The sequence below is a fragment of the Saimiri boliviensis genome, chromosome 14 (genome assembly GCF_048565385.1).
Source record: "Saimiri boliviensis isolate mSaiBol1 chromosome 14, mSaiBol1.pri, whole genome shotgun sequence".
In the NCBI taxonomy this organism is placed as follows: domain Eukaryota; kingdom Metazoa; phylum Chordata; class Mammalia; order Primates; family Cebidae; genus Saimiri; species Saimiri boliviensis.
Window position 1 is genome coordinate 85,671,089 of NC_133462.1, and position 19,380 is coordinate 85,690,468.

The 19,380-nt window shown below is 39.0% G+C and overlaps 1 protein-coding gene across 15 annotated transcripts in view; it reads left to right on the forward strand.

The window, feature by feature from the left end:
- Positions 1-19,380, forward strand: part of RYR2 (ryanodine receptor 2) — a 753,432-nt gene that overhangs the window by 594,477 nt on the left and 139,575 nt on the right. For all 15 annotated transcript variants that reach the window (XM_074385363.1, XM_074385370.1, XM_074385367.1 and 12 more), the window contains 2 exons: positions 1,942-2,063; positions 9,479-9,528. In XM_074385363.1, coding sequence (XP_074241464.1) covers positions 1,942-2,063; positions 9,479-9,528 — 172 coding nt within the window. The remainder of the gene's footprint in view (positions 1-1,941; positions 2,064-9,478; positions 9,529-19,380) is intronic.

Below are 19,380 nucleotides of genomic sequence, written 5' to 3' on the forward strand. Positions count from 1 at the left end.
AGTATTAGGTAATTCATAAATGCGTACATTCTAAGAACATTTAGTATAGAATCCTTATTGTGGGACCTTAGTCCTACTCATTTTACAGAAGATCAGAGAGGATAAATTGTTTATATACCAAGTATATCCCATTGCTATTATTTATTTCATTTTATAAGGATTTATCAGGAATTTGCTATATTACTGGAAAATTCATCACTTTTTTCAGCCAAAAAGGGATGAACATGAGGAGTTAAAAAGTCTCCAAATGATTTAATTCATTTACTCAGTATTTACTGTGTGTCTGGTCTGGGTCAGGCATTAGGCTCCGCCCAGGGCCGGTAGTGAATGTACAGTGCCCCTGAGTAAGCTTTCCTGTTTAGGATAACTTGCAGTGAGCCTAAGGCCTAATTATTGTTGTCTATACTTACATTTAAAGTACTTGCATTCAGTGATTATTACAGATAATTTTGCTATCAATACAACTTTTGTGGACTTTAAAACAGCATGCTTTTTGATTAATGAACATTTGGCTTAGTATGTTTTCAAAATTGTGTTATTTACTGTAAAACAGATTTCTGTTGTCTTTTCTTCCCATTCAATGTAGCACTCAGAGTCTGTTCTAATCATTTGAAGATCCAGAATTTGTCCTGGGGTGCACATAGTAAGCAATTGTTTAATTGATAGATTCTTATGTGTATATATATATATATCTTCAGTCTCTGTGAGATTGTAATCTTTCTTGATAGCCAATTATCAGAGTGCTGTATTCATGGCCTCTAATTATCCCTTTAAAACATATTCTTGTGTTGCCCATACTCAACACCCCTTAGTGATTCTGTTTACAGATGCTTACAGTGGCTTAATTTCTACTAAGTCTGTAATTCATTCATTTACCATATTGAGTACCTACTATGTGCCAGTCACTAAATTCAGGCAATGTCCCGACTCTCAAGGAAGAGCTATAAAAACGAGTGTAGTCCCCATTATATATAACTGTGCCATGCCTTACAGTAGGGAAAAGAAGTATATTTACATAGACTCGAGTTTGAATACCGGTAGTACCCATCTTGTTCTCACTATGGACACTTCGCAGTCCTTAGCACTAGGGATTCAGTGGTGAAGAGAATAGACCAGTTAATAGTTCTGGAGGCCAGGAAAGGGCTATAATGGGAAACAAGCCCAGAAATGTTTCTTGTTTCTGTGTAACTCATAGGATCCTGGAAAGAGAGACTTTAATCCAAAGTCACACATATGCAGTGTAAAATTGCAAATGATGTTATCAACGCGTAGAATGTGGGACTTTATCTAGTTGAGATCAGCAAAGACTTAACCTGGCAAAGTGCCACTGAGTGGAGATCTACAGAAGGACCAGAGTGTCTCTGGGAAGAGCACTGCCAGACAGAGGGAATGGTGCGTGCAAGACCAGGTGATGTGAGTGGACAGAGTGAGGAGGAGGAATTGACCCAAGGCCAGCAAGATGAGACGTGCATAGAAATGGAAAGCGCACTTTGAGAAAGGCCAGGTTAAAAGAACATTGGGTAGGCAAGTAGGTAGCAGTGTGACTTTCAGTAAGTCGCACATTTCTGTGTCTCTAATACCTATAATGCAGGGATGATGGATCGCCATGCAGAGCGGTTGCTATTATCAGTTGCAATTCTCACACGTAGTAGAGACTCAACATATGGTAGTTACGGCTTATTTTGGGAACCTGTTGGGCACTGAACCGTATCTGAAAATATTGAGAACGTTTCCAAACTCTAGCAAGTTTGCCCTGTTCCCCATAATCACATCCTGCCATACTCCACTGTCCCCGCTCTGGACTGGAGGTGGTAGAATGAGATTTAAGAGAGGCACCCCTGTTGCATGGGAACAGAACTCTGACTGCTCCAAAGCCTTGGCTCTCATTCATCCCCTGAAAGATTCCACTACGTAGATCTGTCTTCTTTTCCTTTCTTTCAGGTCGTTCTTCCTTTAATTGATCAGTATTTCAAAAACCATCGTTTATACTTCTTATCTGCAGCAAGCAGACCTCTCTGCTCTGGAGGACATGCTTCCAACAAAGAGAAAGAAATGGTGACTAGGTAAAGAGCTATAAAAATAAACATTGTTGTATGACTTAAGTGTGTATGCATTGCAGAGAACCTGCAGACCTTGAGGTGGGACCATACAGAGAGTATTCTCCCATTTTCCTGGTTCATGTCTTCATGGAAACAAACACTAGATGAAGACAGTTTCTGCAAGTTAAGATATGTGTTCTAGATGTTGAGTTTCTTTGTCTTTTGCTGCTAAATCTAATGCTGGATAGAAGGATGAAATATCACTCATTTCAGAATCTACACATAGAGGCTGGACATGCATCACCATGTTAGTATTTGTGATAAATGGTACTTTTGACATTTGTTCCTTTAACATTTCCACAAATCCGATGTTCTTGCCAGCCTTTATTGTTCAGGACAAAATCCCATACATACAAATTTTGTTAAAAAAATAATAATTGGCTGGGTGCAGTGGCTCACACCTGTAATCTCAGCACTTTGAGAGGCCAAGGTGGGTGGATCACGAGGTCAGGTGTTCGAGACCACCCTGATCCACATGGTGAAACCCTGTCTCTACTAAAAATAGAACAATTAGCCAGGTGTGGTGGTGGGTACCTGTAATCCCAGTTACTTGGGAGGCAGAGGCAGGAGAATCGCTTGAACCCAGGAGGTGGAGGTTGCAGTGAGCAGAGACCATGCCATTGTACTCCAGCCTGGGCAGCAGAATGAGACTTTGTCTAGAAAAAAAAAAAAAATGACCAGTGCTGGAAGAAAATGAATTAAAGATACATACATAATTTCTAAAGGCTTCCCCTCTTAGCATTGCTTTCTCATTTCTGTTTAAAGTATTCTTTATGGACTGACTTGTGATTCTGCTGGGGATATCAGATCCTTTTGCTCAAAATTCTGCTAGAATTTAATATACATGAGAATCAGTTACGGAACGGGTTTACTTCTCTATTATTACATTGCCCAAAAGTCCATACGAAGTTTTTAGATTGTATTGGAACAAAATTTCTATAAAAGTGAATAAATGGTATAAAGCAGAACACTGGAGACAATACAGGCTTCCCTTGGACTTGACATTAATGCTCTGCTGAATAGCAGTATGGTCTCCACCTGTTAGACAGAGTGAGATGAGGATGCACACAGCCTCCGTGAGAGGGTGGAGAAGTGAGACTGCGGCCCTGCGTAACATTGGGGAATGCATCTGGAATGGAATTTTCAGGTCATCTCTTATTGTCTATTTTACCAAGTAGTAAGTGGCCAGTCATGTGATATGGAATTGCAACAGTATAAAACATGTCCGCACACTTCTTCAAATGATCATTTTCCTATGAAATTGATAAAATTGGTTATAGTTAAAATAACAGCAGGAATCCATTCCAGTGGCATACTTTGTTTCCACGAACTGCCGCCACAAGGAGAGAGGCAAGGTAGTTACTTTCCAAGATGCAAATTTCCACCCCTCCCCACTTGGACTTGGCTTTACTTCCCACCTTCACTGGGAGGGAGAGCAGCTCCTCCCTCGTAATTTCATAAGCCCACGCACCCATTACTCTGAGCCAGTATCCACCTGTGGATTAAGGGTGCTCTCAAGTAGCTAGAATATCCTAAGGCACCGAGTTACCCTTAAACATCATGAAATTGAGAACACATTGAAGTCTTCTACTCCTCTCTGAATCTGTTAGCCTTTTTTTTTTTTTTTTAAACAGAGTCTTTCTCTGTTGCACAGGCTGGAGTGCATGGTGCGGTCTCCGCTCACTGCACCCTCTGCCTCCCGGCTTCAAGTGATTCTCCTGCCTCAGACTCCCAAGTGGCTGGGATTACAGGTGCGCACCATCATGCCTGGCTAATTTTTTTGTATTTTTAGTGGAGGTGGGGTTTTACCATGTTGGCCAGGCTGCTCTTGAACTCCTGACCTTATGATCCTCCCACCTCAGCCTCCCAAAGCACTGGGATTATAGGTATGAGCCACCCTGCCTGGCCTGTTAGACTTTTTTAATAGGAACTTTGCTCTCAGGGGATGTTGTTAGTCTAGATATCACTCAGTTACATAAAGATAAAATAAAATCAGAGAAAATTGAGAAAAACTCCAATAAATTGATGCAAATTCTGCTATTTTCTTCCTCTCCTGTGTTTTATTATCTCCATTCAATTTCAGCCTTACCCTTAGAACTCTTCAGTAAGCACAAACTATGCATATATCAAAACATCCAATTGTGTGCTGAATATATATGATTTTTATTTGTTAATTATACCTCTATAAAGCTGGAAAATTTTCATGGAATTATACACTAAGAAAGAAAATTGGCCCATTTTCCTTGACCAATTCTGTATCCCTCATAGAACAAATCAGATGTATATCGCTGTTTTGTGCTGGCCTCAGCTGATGTCCCTTTGGGGCTGTAGACTACCCCTAGCCTACCCTCTCTCTAATGACACTGCACCAGAATGTTTTTAATTGCAATCATGCACCACTTAACAACATTTCAGTTAACTTTGGACGGCATATATGACAGTGGCCCCATAAGATTATAACACTATACTTTTACTATTTTTTTAAAGATATGTTTAGATACACAAATACCATTTTGTTACAGTAGCCTACAGTATTCAGTATGGTAACATGCTGTACAGGTTTGTAGCCTCGGAGCAATAGGCTATACCATTTAGGTTTGTGTAAGTACATTCTGTCATGTACTTATATCATGTTCTTATGTGAATAACAATGAAATTGCCTAATGATGCATTTCTCAGACTGAATCCCCATCATTAAGTGATGCATGACTGTATTTCATCTTCAGTTTTTCTTCTACCAATAGAAAAAGGGTTGGTAAATTTTACTTCTCCCATTAGCATTTAAAATAAGGAGCATATGCCATTTAAATTTCCAACACATAGAAAATCAGGTGCATAATAAAAGTAGCTTATGTTATTACAGTACTTTAGTGCCAAACATAAGTAGAATTTAACCTCAAAGAGAAAAACAATCACAGAAGAAAAAATAAATAAGAAAACGAAAAATTATGGCACATGTCTGGACAAAATGGTGTGCAGTCATTAGCATTAGGATGGATATGAGTAACACTTAAGAAAAATGATCATGATAAAGTATAAAATATATGTTCAAATAGTATTAACCCAATTTTTAGAGACAACTTAATTTGTATGTATAGAAAAATATTGGTAGGGTATAAACTTAATAGACAGAAAACTAGCCCTGCCACTATGAATAGACATATCTTCATTCACATGATAAACATGATGATAATGATTTTAAGCATTTGATGTGAGTAGCAATAGTTGTGTGGGTTGAAGTTAACTTTTCCACAGTTAAAAACTGATGTTTTCATCAGATGCTTAGATACTTCCTGGCATAAGAAATTATTATATATTGAGCATTTGCTGTATCTAAGGTCAGTACTATCATGTCTGGGGTATACTTTGCAATAGCTAAATACATGAATGTGAGTATAGTCCTAATAAGAGACAGCCAGGCAATGCAATGGGTTCAAAGTAAAGCAAGACCAACTTGGATGGATATAGAGGGGCTAGAGTTTTATGGAAATCAAGCCAGTCAAAGTTGATCTTGAACAATTTGTAGGTCAGAGATTAAGGAAGGAAAATATTTCCTAACTGTAGATAACAACATAAATAAAATGTAGAAGCTGGTAATTTAAGGGAAAGGTAGGTTAGATAGATGGTAATGGATATTAATTGTCAGAATTAGGAGTTTCCTTTTTAAAAATGTATCACAACTTTTTAAATCTAATACATTAATACTAAGAAGCCATTGAAGCTTTTTGAGTGAAAGAATGATCGCAGCTTCCCTCTGGGAAATACAGTCTGGCAGTCAAAGTATGATTGATGAGAGCAGGAGAGCTGGGACGCCATGGCAGGCACTCGGAGGCCTAGACAGCAGCCTGAGCTATAACACGGGAAGTGCTGCCTCAAACAGGTGGAGCTGCCCACTGATCTGTTTAGCAGATGTGTCTTTTCTTTTCTTCTTCTTTTTTTTTTGGAGAGTCTTGCCCTGTCATCCTGATTCAAATGCAGTAGCACGATCTCAACTCACTGCAACCTCCACCTCCCAGGTTCAAGCGATTCTCCTGCCTCAGCCTCCTGAGTAGCTGGGATTACAGGCACCCGCCACCATGCCCACCTAATTTTTTTTTTTTTGGTATTTTTAGTAGAGACGGTGTTTCACCATGTTGGCCAGGCTCATCTTGAACTCCTGACCTCAGGTGATCCACCCACCTTGTCCTCCCCAAGTGCTGGGATTATAAGCATGAGCCACTGCCTGGCATGATTTTTGAATGCCAGCTATGTACGGCATGCTGCCTAAGGCCTGAAGATAAAGACACACACACAATAACACAATTCCTAACTTTAAGAAATTTAGAAGTACAGCTGAGTAGACACAGGCATGTAGAGCTACCTCTACCAGCAGCTGTCCTGAGTGTCAGTGGAGATATCTGCAGGGTGCTGGGAGTGTAGAGGAGGTGTCAACAGGAGCTGGGTGTGGGCGACAGGGAAGAGAGAAAGTCAACATGACTTGGTGATGAGTAATATGGCAAGTAGAAAGGAGTCCACTTAGGGCTGAAATTTCAAGTCTGGATAGTTGGAACGTTGTTAGCATCATTAACAGAAACAACATAGTTCAGAAAAAGAATTGTTTCTAAGAAGAGGTTAAATTTGGTCGGATATTTATCTGAGTAGAAGGTACCCGCAGGTCATTCAGCTGAAGAAATCTAGCAGATTGGAAATATTAGTATACGGGATTAATAGATTAGAGCAAGAGATGACATATTTGGGGATTATCTGAACATATCTATAAAATGCTTGAAGCTCTGAAAGTAGATAAAACTGAAGGAGAATGGAGAAAGAGGCAAAAGGTTGTGAATACCGATGTTGGAAGAATCATTACATTTACAGGGTTTTCAGAAGTAGGTCTTTGAAGAACATGAAGAATGATTAATTAGAAAGAAAGCAAAAATTTAAAAAAATTACTGGAAAACAAAATGCAGGGAGGGCAAGAGTTTCAAGATTTAAGTAATAAACAGTGCCAAATACTGTTGAGAGCTCTCCAGAAGAGAAAAGGTTGTTATCTTTGCTGATTAGGGGCATTGGTGAACTTCAAAGGAGTGTTTCAGTACAAGGCAGTGAATAAATGCTGAAGAAGTTGATGCCTTATAAATTCTGGAGAATATTGGTAATAACGGGACAAGATTCTCCAAGAAAGGGGACAACAGTATTATAGAAAATATTTTTTAGAGAAAGTATAGGCCAAAGCTTATAATAATGAATCCTTATAGTTTGTATGAATACATGCATGCCCTAAGAGTAGATTGCATAGCAGAGGAAAAAGATATGATTTGCCTTCTTTGAGGACCTTGCCTTCTATATCTGTATTTCTGTCTGGTGGTACATGTGGCAAGGAATCAGCAGAGATTGGCAAATCATTTTTCTCTGGCAGATTTTCAGGCATTACCTGTACGTTGATAAATGGGATATAGAGCAGTCTGCTATTATAGCGAAGCATCCTAGGCTTGGATTAATTGGGCAAAACCTAAACCTAGCATTGTAAATTCTGGATCATCAAGAATATCTCAGAATGTTTCACTCTGGGATACCAGAGAGCAATAGGTAAAATGCATGACTTAAAATAGATTGGAGTACGGGGATCTAAAGCGTGTCCAGTTCTAAGCTGAATTATTTTCTTTAGACAAAGGCAGACCCTTGCTGAGTTAGCATGCGCTGCCGTCAGCCATAAAGCTCAGTAGATAAGGGCGTCTGGACAAAGTTTCTCCTGTTTTATTATCTTAAAATTACAGCACAAAGATAAATAACGTAGGTCAAGGGCCTCAGGTGTAATCTTAGGTCTGGTAGCCACTTGAATAGATCATTGTTTTAAAAACATTTTGTTCTGCTAAGAAATTCCCCAAAGCCTCATATTCACTGAGACATTTATAGATGAAAATTTCCTTGGAAAAGCTACAAAATACCCTACATAATGTTCATCAAATATGTGAATCCACATTGTTACGGAAGTGAGGGATGATGGCTAAAACTTAGTGTAAAAGAGGTCAGCCTCACAAATGTCACTTCTCTGCCCTCTCTCTTCCCATCCTGCCATGGGTCAGCCACTTTCATGTTATTCCGTGGCTGGTCTGTATTCCTAGTCCTGGGGAGCCGTACAGAGCTTTGCAAGAGAACATGGTCAGTGAGGACTTAGCTGTTCTCATTATTGGGAAAAATCAAGCTGAGTGTGGGTGGTACTATACAAAGGGATCTTCAAGGTTAGAGTGCTTTTGGTAAGCGCTGGCTGGGTAGAGCCTGTGCTCTCTGAGAACTGAGAAGAGTGTGGGTAGATGTGAAAATAATGTCACTTGCATTGGTAGAGATTTGCAAATGGCCCCTGGGAGCAGCTGGTCAGGGACCTCTTGCAGCCTGGGTTGGGAGCTATAAAGTGGGGGCTGGGTGTCAGAACAATGGTTTCTTAAAATAAACTCATTCTGAGCTGAATTTTGAGGGGTGGGTAGACAGGAGTATCGCATGGAAGTGAGTGAAGGGTGTCTCTCAAAATAGGAACCTGCGAGGATCCCACCCAACTGAGGCTTGGTGAAAAGAAAGGACAAATAGCAGGGATCTCCCGGGTTCAAGGGTCTGATCTGAGAGTTAGTGGATCCCAGCTTTGTCAGGCTGAATGTGGGCAGCCATTATTTGGAATGACTCTTTGCTAATTGCCATGAAGGACACAAAGACACAGGAACCTGCTCTGGAGCAGATAAGAAATATACTTAACTTAGCATTGGCATTCAGAGTCTTTGAGTTATCACCACTGTAATGCTTTCCTCTGAGTGATTATCAGTTGCTCAAATTCTGTTCCTACTTTACTGTATGCAAATTCACCGGATGCTTAAGGATGTTCTGTAAGGAGTGTGATCAAGGTTGGGGAAGAGGAGATTTCAAATAATAAAACATATTAAAACTTAAAGTAACATTGTATGCCCAAGGCACCATACTTTGGTTGTAAAATAGTGTCCATATATATTTAAATCTAGAGTTTCAGTGGTACATTTGGGAAGATTAAACCAAATTTTTTCCTTGTGGTTTTTCAGTAGTTATATTTTTGTGGGGTTCATATAGGTTGCTTTTATATTAATTAGCTTTGCTTTCAATTTTTTTTTGTTTCTTATAATATGTGCTTTTTTTAACCATGTTTGTTAAAGATATGCACTCAGAGACTCTTTCTTTAATACCTTTACTTCACATTCTGCTCAGAGAATTGATTCTTTCTGCGTGACATCATGTTGCTTTTTTCCGGCTCATGTATCAGCTGTTTTTTTTTTCTTTTTTCTTCTTCTTTTATTTATTTATTTATTTTTAATTTTCCCTGTCTTTTCTACCTTCCCTCCCCTCTTCCCTTTTCTCTTTTGTTTTTCTTTTGTCTTCAGCCTATTCTGCAAACTTGGAGTTCTTGTCAGGCATAGGATTTCACTATTTGGTAAGGAGACCCTTGAAAAAATACGAGCATGGCCATCACTTGGTTTTCTTTGCCATTTCTGCACTGTGTTGTGTGCTGCTATGTTGCATGGATGCATGTTTGCATGGCTGCATGCATGGTTGTTGCAGGCCAAGATAAGGTCCTCGAGGTTGTTCATAAACAGCATCATGGCTGGTGAAATTGAGGACTCTTATCTTTTTTACACTAGTCCAAAGCATATCTGAAAATAAAGACTACTATTAAAGAACGAATGAATGAAAATGGCAGGCTGCACCATATTTTATCTCAGGGGTTAAAAACAAAACAAAACCAGGCCCCTGGATTTGTGTTTGGTTACCTCTGATGGATTAAACAATGAGCTGTTATAAATCAAAATTATAAACTGCACTTATTTCTTTTAATGCTCTTGACTACAGATTTGCATGTCTACTGCATTCCAAACATTGGAACATCATAGTCAAGACGCTGATGCCAAGGAGCTTCGGAGCTTCACTTGGCAAGAGTGGCTTTTCTAGTACCACTCACTCCAGAGTCAGTTTCTGTTTGTTTCTGAGAATTCACGTAGCTGAAGTCCATGCTCCAGAGCACCTGCTTCCGGACAGCCATGCAGGGTGGGCACTCACTTTCCACAGACTTTCTCTGCCGTGGGGCTTTAGAATCTGTAGTGGATGGTGGAATTTGTGTTTCACACTTCCCTGCATCTGATTTTATAAACTGCCAAAGAAAATGTGAGCCCTTTGCTCTCTAGGTTTTGAGACAGTGTTGGGGGTATTTTTAGTAATAAAATATTTAATATATTGGTAGAGGTGTTATAAGTTCAATTCTACTTACAGGAAAAGCTAAGAATTAAAAAAATTAAACCATTTCTACAAAGTCACAGTTAAACTGAGGAATGGGCATATGTATATACACATATGCACAAATAAGCCCTTCACATATTTTCTGAGAAATAATAGTTTCTGGATATAGTAGGTTATTGCTATATTTGGTTTCTAGAATTATATCCAACATAAGCTGGAAACCATCATTCTCAGCAAAATGACACAAGAACAGAAAACCAAACACCGCATGTTCTCACTTATAGGTGGGAGTTGAACAATGAGAACACATGGACACAAGGAGAGGAACATTACATACCAGGGCCTGTTGGGAGGTGGGGAGTCGGGGGAGGGATAGCATAGGAGAAATACCTAATGTAGATGATGGGTTGATAGGTGCAGCAAACTGCCATGGCACATGTATGTCTGTGTAACAAACCTGCACACTCTGTACATATGCCGCAGAACTTAAAATATATATTTAAAAAGATGCTCTTAAATTTGGTAATGAAAATTTATATTTCATAAAAATTGGCCGGGCACGGTGGCTCACGCCTGTAATCCCAGCACTTTGGGAGGCCGAGGCGGGTGGATCACAAGGTCAACAGATCGAGACCATCCTGGTCAACGTGGTGAAACCCTGTCTCTACTAAAAATACAAAAATCAGCTGGGCATGGTGGCGCATGCCTGTAATCCCAGCTACTCAGGAGGCTGAGGCAGGAGAATTGCCTGAACCTGGGAGGCGGAGGTTGCGGTGAGCCGAGATCGCGCCATCACACTCCAGCTTGGGTAACAAGAGTGAAACTCCGTCTCAAAAAGACAAAAAAACAAACAAAAATTGCCTGAATTTTTACATTAATATTTCAGTTATTTAAAATCAATGGGGCAGTTATCTTTAGAATAATTTCTAGTTCAGTGACTTTTGTTTCAGAGAAAAATTATCATGAGCTTGTTCAGGCAGGATTTTAACAGTGGATTCAAATATTCTCCATTTGTCTTTAGCCAGTACTATCTAATTATGCATATCTTTGATGAAGGGCCTGTTTCTCAGCTGCTGTTTTGCAGTCTTATAAATGAGCATAATAATACTATCTATGGTGCTATTTCTAACTTCCTGCTTATTGTATATTCTTGTTTTCCTGTTATACCTCGCTATCATATCCTTAAATATTTTTTTGAGGTATTCCATACATGAAGCACACAAGTCTTAAGAACATCTTGGCTAGGTGTGGTGGCTCATGCCTGTATCCCAGTACTTTGGGACGTCATGGTGAGAGAATCACTTGAGGTTAGGAGTTTAAGACCAGCCAGGGCAACAAAGCAAGACCTTGTCTCTTTGAAAAAAAAGTAAAAAATTAATTAGCCAGGTGCAGTAGCACACACCTGTAATCTTAGCTACACAGAAGGCTGAGATGAAGGATCACTTGAGCCCAGGAATTTGTGGCAGCCATGAGCTATGATCATACCACTGTACTCTAACCTAGGAAACAGAGCAAAACCCTGTCTCTAATACAAGCAAATAAAAAGAACAACTTGATGAAAATTTATGTACATATGCAACTATTTAATCATTGCTCAGGCCAAGGCATAGAACATTTCCAGTATGCCAGAGAATCCCTTGTGCCATTTTTCAAATTATACCCTTCTCAACTGTATGTAGACTTCCATGCTATGGATTCGTTTTGGTGCTTCTTGATAATCCATTTTTCCTTTTGAATATGTCATTTAAGTTTGGTCATTGAAGATAAATGTGTAATACAGTTTGTCGTACTTGTTAGCGGAGAAAAAGGATACCTCAGCATTAATTCCCTGTGTGATCCTAGTATTTCAATTAGACGTTGTGGTTTCATGGCTTCACCTTCTAATACTATTATCTTTATTTTTAAGGGGAATATATTGGAGACTTGATGTGTGTCTTGTTATATCTCAAAGTGTATTTTTGCACATTTTTATATTATTAAAGTATATGTTATTGTTTCAAATTTGCTTCGATATTTGCCTATAAAAATACAAACTTCAAGAAGCCTTTATTAGTCAAACCTATTCTAGTACAGACTTGCCAAATTATTAGAATCTTTAAGTCTTTTGTTTGTTTGTTTGTTTGATTTTGAGACGGAGTTTCTCTCTTGTTGCCCACCAAGCTGGAGTGCAGTGGCGCGATCTCGCCTCACTGCAACCTCCAACCCCAGGTTCAAGTTGATTCTCTTGCCTCAGCTTCCCGAGTAACTGGGATTACAGGCGCACACCACCACACACGGCTAATTTTTTGTATTTTTAGTAGAAACAGGGTTTCACCAGTTTAGCCAGGCTGGTCTCAAACTCCTGCCCTCAGGTGATCCACCCCCCTCGGCCTCCCAAAGTGCTGTGATTACAGGCGTGAGCCTCTGCACCCAGCTGAATCTTTTAAGCATTTAAGCTTCACATATTATGGGTATGGGGATAGCATTTAAACTTCACATATTATGGGCTTTAGATGCTAATATGATATCCCAGAGTGAACAGCTGGTTTGAAATCAGAAAACCTAACTGTAAGTCATATTTTTGTAACTCAACCAGCTGAATTATTTGGACAAGGGACTTAAATTCTCTGAACCTGCATTTTTTCGTTGGTAAAGTGGGCTAAAATACCTAATAAACCTAGAGATCTATTTTGTGTGAAATAATTTATGTGAAAGTGCTATGTAAAGTGGAACCTTATAGTTTTCACATATAAGATGTTCCTAGTCTTGTTAGAATTATTAGATTTTATTAATTTATCTAAAGCTTTTTCTATTTTATTTACATAAATTACATACAAACTAAACTAGGAGACTTGGCCATTTAAAATACACACACAGGGCCAGACGCAGTGGAATCCCAGCCTGGAATCCCTGCACTTTGGGAGGCCAAGGTGGGCAGATCACTTGAGGTCAGGAGTTCAAGACCAGCCTGGGCAAGATGGTGAGACCCCATCTCAAATAAGAATATAAAAAATTGGCCAAGTGTGGTGGTACACACCTCTGGTCCCAGCTACTCAGGAGCCTGGGTGGGAGGATTGCTTGAGCCTGGGGGGAAGAAGTTGCAGTGAGCCAACATTGCATCATGCTCACACAAAAAATATGAACAATACAGCCTTTATAATCTACCCATTTCCAGAATGAATCAGAAATGTTATAACCTAACTATTTATTTTTTGATTTATCAGCTATGCCAATGTGGATTTTTCCAAATGGAGAAATCCAATAGCACATATTCAGTGTGTGTTTGTATGTGGTCGTATTAATCTATTTTTTTCACTCCACCTTTAATCATTTTCTTGAATTCTGGCAGGAAGTACATTGATTATCAAATCATATTTTCTGTACTATCTTGGTTTAAAGATTTTTTTTCATGACCTAAACCGAAGAGTAAATTAAGGCAGAATTGAAAGTTGAGGGTAACAAGAAAATATGTGAGGTTTGTGATGATCAGCAAAGGTAAGGATGCAGACGGATACATGTTGACTTTAAATATGTCAGAAACTGGAGACAAGGCAGGAGCATTAAAATAAACGAAGAGATAAAATACTTGTTCTGGTGGCAGTAATTGTGGTGAGTAGAGTTTGATGGGTAATGGAATATTCTAGGTAGGCTGCCCCATTGTAATTATATCTCCAAATCTCACCTGTGCTTGGAATATTTTTCTGACATGTGAAGCAAGGAGTCTCAAAACTTAGACTTTTATATTTTTTATCTGTTATCTACTTTAAAATATGTCTTTTCCATTGATGGTCACTATCCAAGAATTAAGATACAGCATTTTTAATGCCTCATCTATTCTTTTGGAGGCGTTTAAACAATTTTATTTTGTTTTTAAAAAGTTAAGGGTTTTAAAAAGGAAGACAAGCCATATTACTGACAGAATTCTGATGAATCAATTAGAATACTTTATGAAAAAGAAAGGAATGAAAAAGAAAGAAAATAGCATCTTGTTTAAATATAGGCTTGCCTGTTTGAATTCTGAAATGCTTGTAGTGAGTATAAGTTGGCGCACATGACGAATTTTGGAAATCCGGGTAGGATACGAATCATATGTAGGCAGGTTGACAAAGGGATATCCGTATCATTTTCCATTTTCAAGGACCCAATGTTGACTAAAGAAAGAGTGCTTTTAGGCTGGGCACGGTGGCTCATGCCTGTTATCCCAGCACTTTGGGAGGCCGAGGAGGGCGGATCATGAGGTCAGGAGATCCAGACCATCCTGGGCAACATGGTGAAACCCCCGTCTCTACTAAAAATACAAAAATTAGCTGGGTGTGGTGGTGTGTGTCTGTAATCCCAGCTACTCGGGAGGCTGAGGCAGGAGAATCGCTTGAACCAGAGAGTTGGAGGTTGCAGTGAGCCGAGATTGCACCATTGCACTCCAGGCTGGTGACAGACAGAGTGAGACTCCATCTCAACCAAAAAAAAAAAAAAAAGAAGAAGAAGAAAGAAAAGAAATAGTGCTTTTATTCCCAGAGTTTCCCCTGACTTTTGCTACAGAGAAATTCTGATTATGAATTTCAAGGCAGTTAGAGGATACATGAGCCCTTCTATGACACTGTTAGAATCTTTCCATTGTTTTTAGAGGAAGCAGCATCTGATAACTAAGACTCGGACAGTAATAGTGCTGGTGGCCCAGGTGGTGCATATCAGAGCTCCTTAAAGGCTTTCTTTTTACATGTGAAAAGAAATCTAATGCCTTAATGATACTCATTTTATGCATCCATTCAATAAACATGTATGTCTGCTATGCGAAAGGCATTCGCTCAAGATATGAGGCTAGGAAAATGAAGATTTCTTTCTCTTTCCACTCCTGAACGCAGACCAATATGCAAACATCTTTTGCTTGTACTATTCCAGGAGCATACCAACTATTCTCTTTGAATCCCTTCCTGCCTCCCTCAACTGTGTTCCACCATGATCTTATCAAATCTTCTCAGAACACACTTCTCTCCTATCACACTCCTGCATATTCAGTTTCTTCCCATGTCTTTAGAATAGGAAGATTTCTTAACCTAGCCGTGTTAGTGTTTCACACTGTGTTCCTCCTGGGCCATTCTGTCTGCACATCCCAGCATGACCTCTCCTACTCACTACTCTTCTTCAGCTTCCTCGGCCTTCTCTCTGCCTCTTGAATACGCTAGATTCCTTTCTGCCCAGGGTTTTTGCACGTGCTGTAATTATTGCCCGAGTAAAGGACTCCCATCGGTAACACTCATCTCCTCAGTCCTTCACACTTGTAACCAACCATCTATCCTTCAGACTTCAATCCAAACACCACTCTCTCAGGAAAGGCTTCCTTGATCTCCCTGCTGATCCTCCCTCTTCTTTCTATTGTAACAGTCTCTGGCACCTTGTACTTTTCCTCCATATCACTGAAGGTGTGCTTACCAAATTAACATCTCTCTCGGAACAACTCTTAGCTCTGTGTGGTCTTACTGTTGCATCCTCAGTGCCTAGCAGGAAGTCTGGCACACAGTAGATATTTTGTGATTATATGATGAATGAATGAATGAGCCAACCAGGTCTGGCCTTCAAAAAGCCTACAGTCTAATAGAGAAGGTCAGTAAGTTTGCAGAGACTTACGCTGAGACAAGTGCTAAGAAGTGAGAAATTTTCTTACATTCATGAATGACACAAGCTTTCCTTTGTTTATTTTGCTTAAGAGATTATTAAGAAAAATGTAGTACCTAATTATCCTGCAATTTGTGAGAATCATGGTTTTTTTTCCCCTTATTTCTTAAGGAAAGAGAGGTTCCATGAAAACACTTAGGCTACTTACACTGAAAAGAAAATAACACATAATTAATGACCCTTTAAATAATAAGATCATGAAACTCATCAACAGTGATTTTTTTTTTTCAGTTCCAGGAACTATTTGAAAAGGCTGGCACAAAGTATTTATCACTTACAGGCCTTTCCTACCTTTCAGTTTTTTTAACATCCTAGTGAGACATTAAATGATCTGGATGCTCGCGGAGTTATGGAGAATTTCTGAATTAATGACATAGGTACGTCTAGGAATACCAGCAACAAAGCCAGCATTTTGTAATATGATGCGCATAATGTTGCAACACTTCTGGGTTCACCTAGAACCCAAAATATAACATATTAATACAACTCCAATGTTAGTTACAGGAGTATTAAACAAGATAAATATTATAATACGTTTAAAATGAAACAGTACCTGTTGTTAAAATATTCAGTGTTTTTCCAGGTAGTATGCCTAATTTATACCAGTGCAGAAATTTTAATGTTATGTTTGGAAGAGTTTTAAAAGTAGATACCAAGTAAAGTACTACAATGGATTCTCCCCCCACCCCCCGCCACCCCCCCTCCCCCCCGCGAGACGGAGTTTCGCTGTTACCCAGGCTGGAGTGCAATGGCGCGATCTCGGCTCACCACAACCTCCGCCTCCTGGGTTCAGGCAATTCTCCTGCCTCAGCTTCCTGAATAGCTGGGATTACAGGCACGCGCCACCATGCCCAGCTAATATTTTTTTTTTTTTGTATTTTTAGTAGTGACGGGGTTTCACCATGTTGACCAGGATGGTCTCGATCTCTTGACCTCGTGATCCACCCACCTCGGCCTCCCAAAGTGCTGGGATTACAAGCGTGAGCCACCGCACCTTCTATCAACTCCTATTTCTCTCTAATCAACAAATTAGTGGATTAAGTTTATGTGGATACTTCTAATATCTCTCCCTAAAAAACACGCAGACATATTTAAATGATGATTGCTGTCTCATCTCAGAAGTTACTATATTAGAAAAATAATATGCTTTTATTATCTCTAGCAAGGTTCAGATTGTGCTTGTGTGTGTTTGGTAGGACACATGTGATAAAAGGAAAAGTACTTAAAGCACTCAGAATCACTGAGGATAGAAACATTTGAGGATTCAGTGTACCATTAAGTTGAGAATTTAATGGTTCAATTGTGCACAATCTATCACTATTTTCTTATCCTTGGTATTCATAACTGGAGGATCATTGAGATCTTTCTCTAATTTAAAAATTCTGTAGTACTGTGACAATATGCATAGCAAAACAACTATTTCCTAGATTTAACTTACATTGTTTTAAAAAAATCTCATTTTTGTAGAGAAGTTCAGAAATATTGGAATTAGATGCCTATAGTGAAAGTAATAAAGTATACATAGTATTAGAGCAATACAGATAATTCTTTTAGTTGAACATAGCACTGTGGGATAATTTCCTGGCATTGAGAAAAATGAATAGGATATATAGTTATTCAAACTGTGTCCTCAGTTTGACTGAAACTTCTTACCAAATTAGGGAACCAATAATTTTACTCTTTTCAATGCTACAGACTTTAGAAATAACAAAGTCATTGACACTCTTCAATTTCTCTCATCATTGTGAGAGAAATTTATATCTTCTGGCATAATGGTATTTCACATTATTAATAGAATTCTGCCAAGATTAATCATTTCTTAAGAAAAAAGAATACAATATTACAAATGTAAAGAAGAATGAAAAGTAGAATGACTGCTATCACTGTTACCAGAAGAGAGAGAAGCCAACATTCTGTGAATCCTCAGTGTATCAGATTATGCAATAGAACTAGTATATGATATGCCAAATTTGAGATAACATTGAGAATTCCTGAGTTATAGAAACTTTTTTAAAAGACCGCAGAACAAAATTTGTGATTAATATGCAAAAATTATTTATATTCATAGTATGTAATTTTGTTATTTTTATTATTTAGAGAGTTGTATATAACGGTTGTTATGTTTTTTAAAACTCACTGTTGTCTCTATTGTTATTGGATTCAGGCATAAGTTGTTATTTTAATTATGTACTTTTTATGTTTACACACACCTTGATGTACTGTTAGAAATACACAATCTTGCCGGGCGCAGTGGCTCAAGCCTGTAATCCCAGCACTTTGGGAGGCCGAGGCGGGTGGATCACAAGGTCAAGAGATCGAGACCAGCCAGGTCAACATGGTGAAACCCCGTCTCTATTAAAAAAAAAAATACAAAAAATTAGCTGGGCATGGTGGTGCGTGCCTGTAATCCCAGCTACTCAGGAGGCTGAGGCAGGAGAATTGCCTGAGCCCAGGAGGCGGAGGTTGTGGTGAGCCAAGATCGCGCCATTGCACTCCAGCCTGGGTAACAAGAGCGAAACTCCGTCTCAAAAAAAAAAAAAAAGAAAAAAAGAAAAGAAATACACAATCTTAAGGACAAATAGGCAATCTATAAGTGTTTCCCTAAGTGTTTAAAGGTGATCAGAGGTATATATTTGAGGACAAGAGAAGTAACTGGGTCCTTAAAATACTGTGAGTTGAAAAGTATCAGGTTTTTTTTTATACTACCTAGAGCAATTATGTAAACTTAAGTACATAAAATCCAGTAGCCACCTTAAACTTTTATCATCTTATAAATACTCTACTGGCCCTTCCTGTTCTTGCTAATACCATGGTTGACATTTCTGATTATGGTAATCTGGACAGCTTTAAGAAGGGCAATATTTAAGCTGTTATTTTATTTAAAAGCCTTACTGCGTGCTTTACCTCTTCGAGACTAATCATTACTTTAAGCTTCTTACACGTGCTAACGGGATTGACACTTTTGCTTAGTCTACAAATTAAAATATTGAAGACTCGACTTTTTCTGCATCCACGCAGTCCATTTCCCACTATTTTTTACATAGAGGTGTTTCTATTTAAAGTTGTGCTACGTCTAAAAGGGGCCTACCGAAATGTAAACATTTGTGGAGTTTATGGTTTATTCCTTTATCAGTCACAGAAATTTCATATTCCCAGTACAGAGTTTCAGTCAACTCGCAGAATGTGTCTGGCCGCTGGTGCCATTTCCTACTCTTCTTGCATCCCACAGTCAGTCCACAAATGTTTTAAGGGCCTGCTGTGTGTCTGATACTAGTCTAGGTGGGGGGAACAAAGCCAGTGAAAATCCAAGCCTCTCAAGGGTAAATGAATAGTTTAAATATCCCTGGCCACCCCTCATGGAAAAGAGCATGGGTAAATGCAGTACAGAGTACACACACTG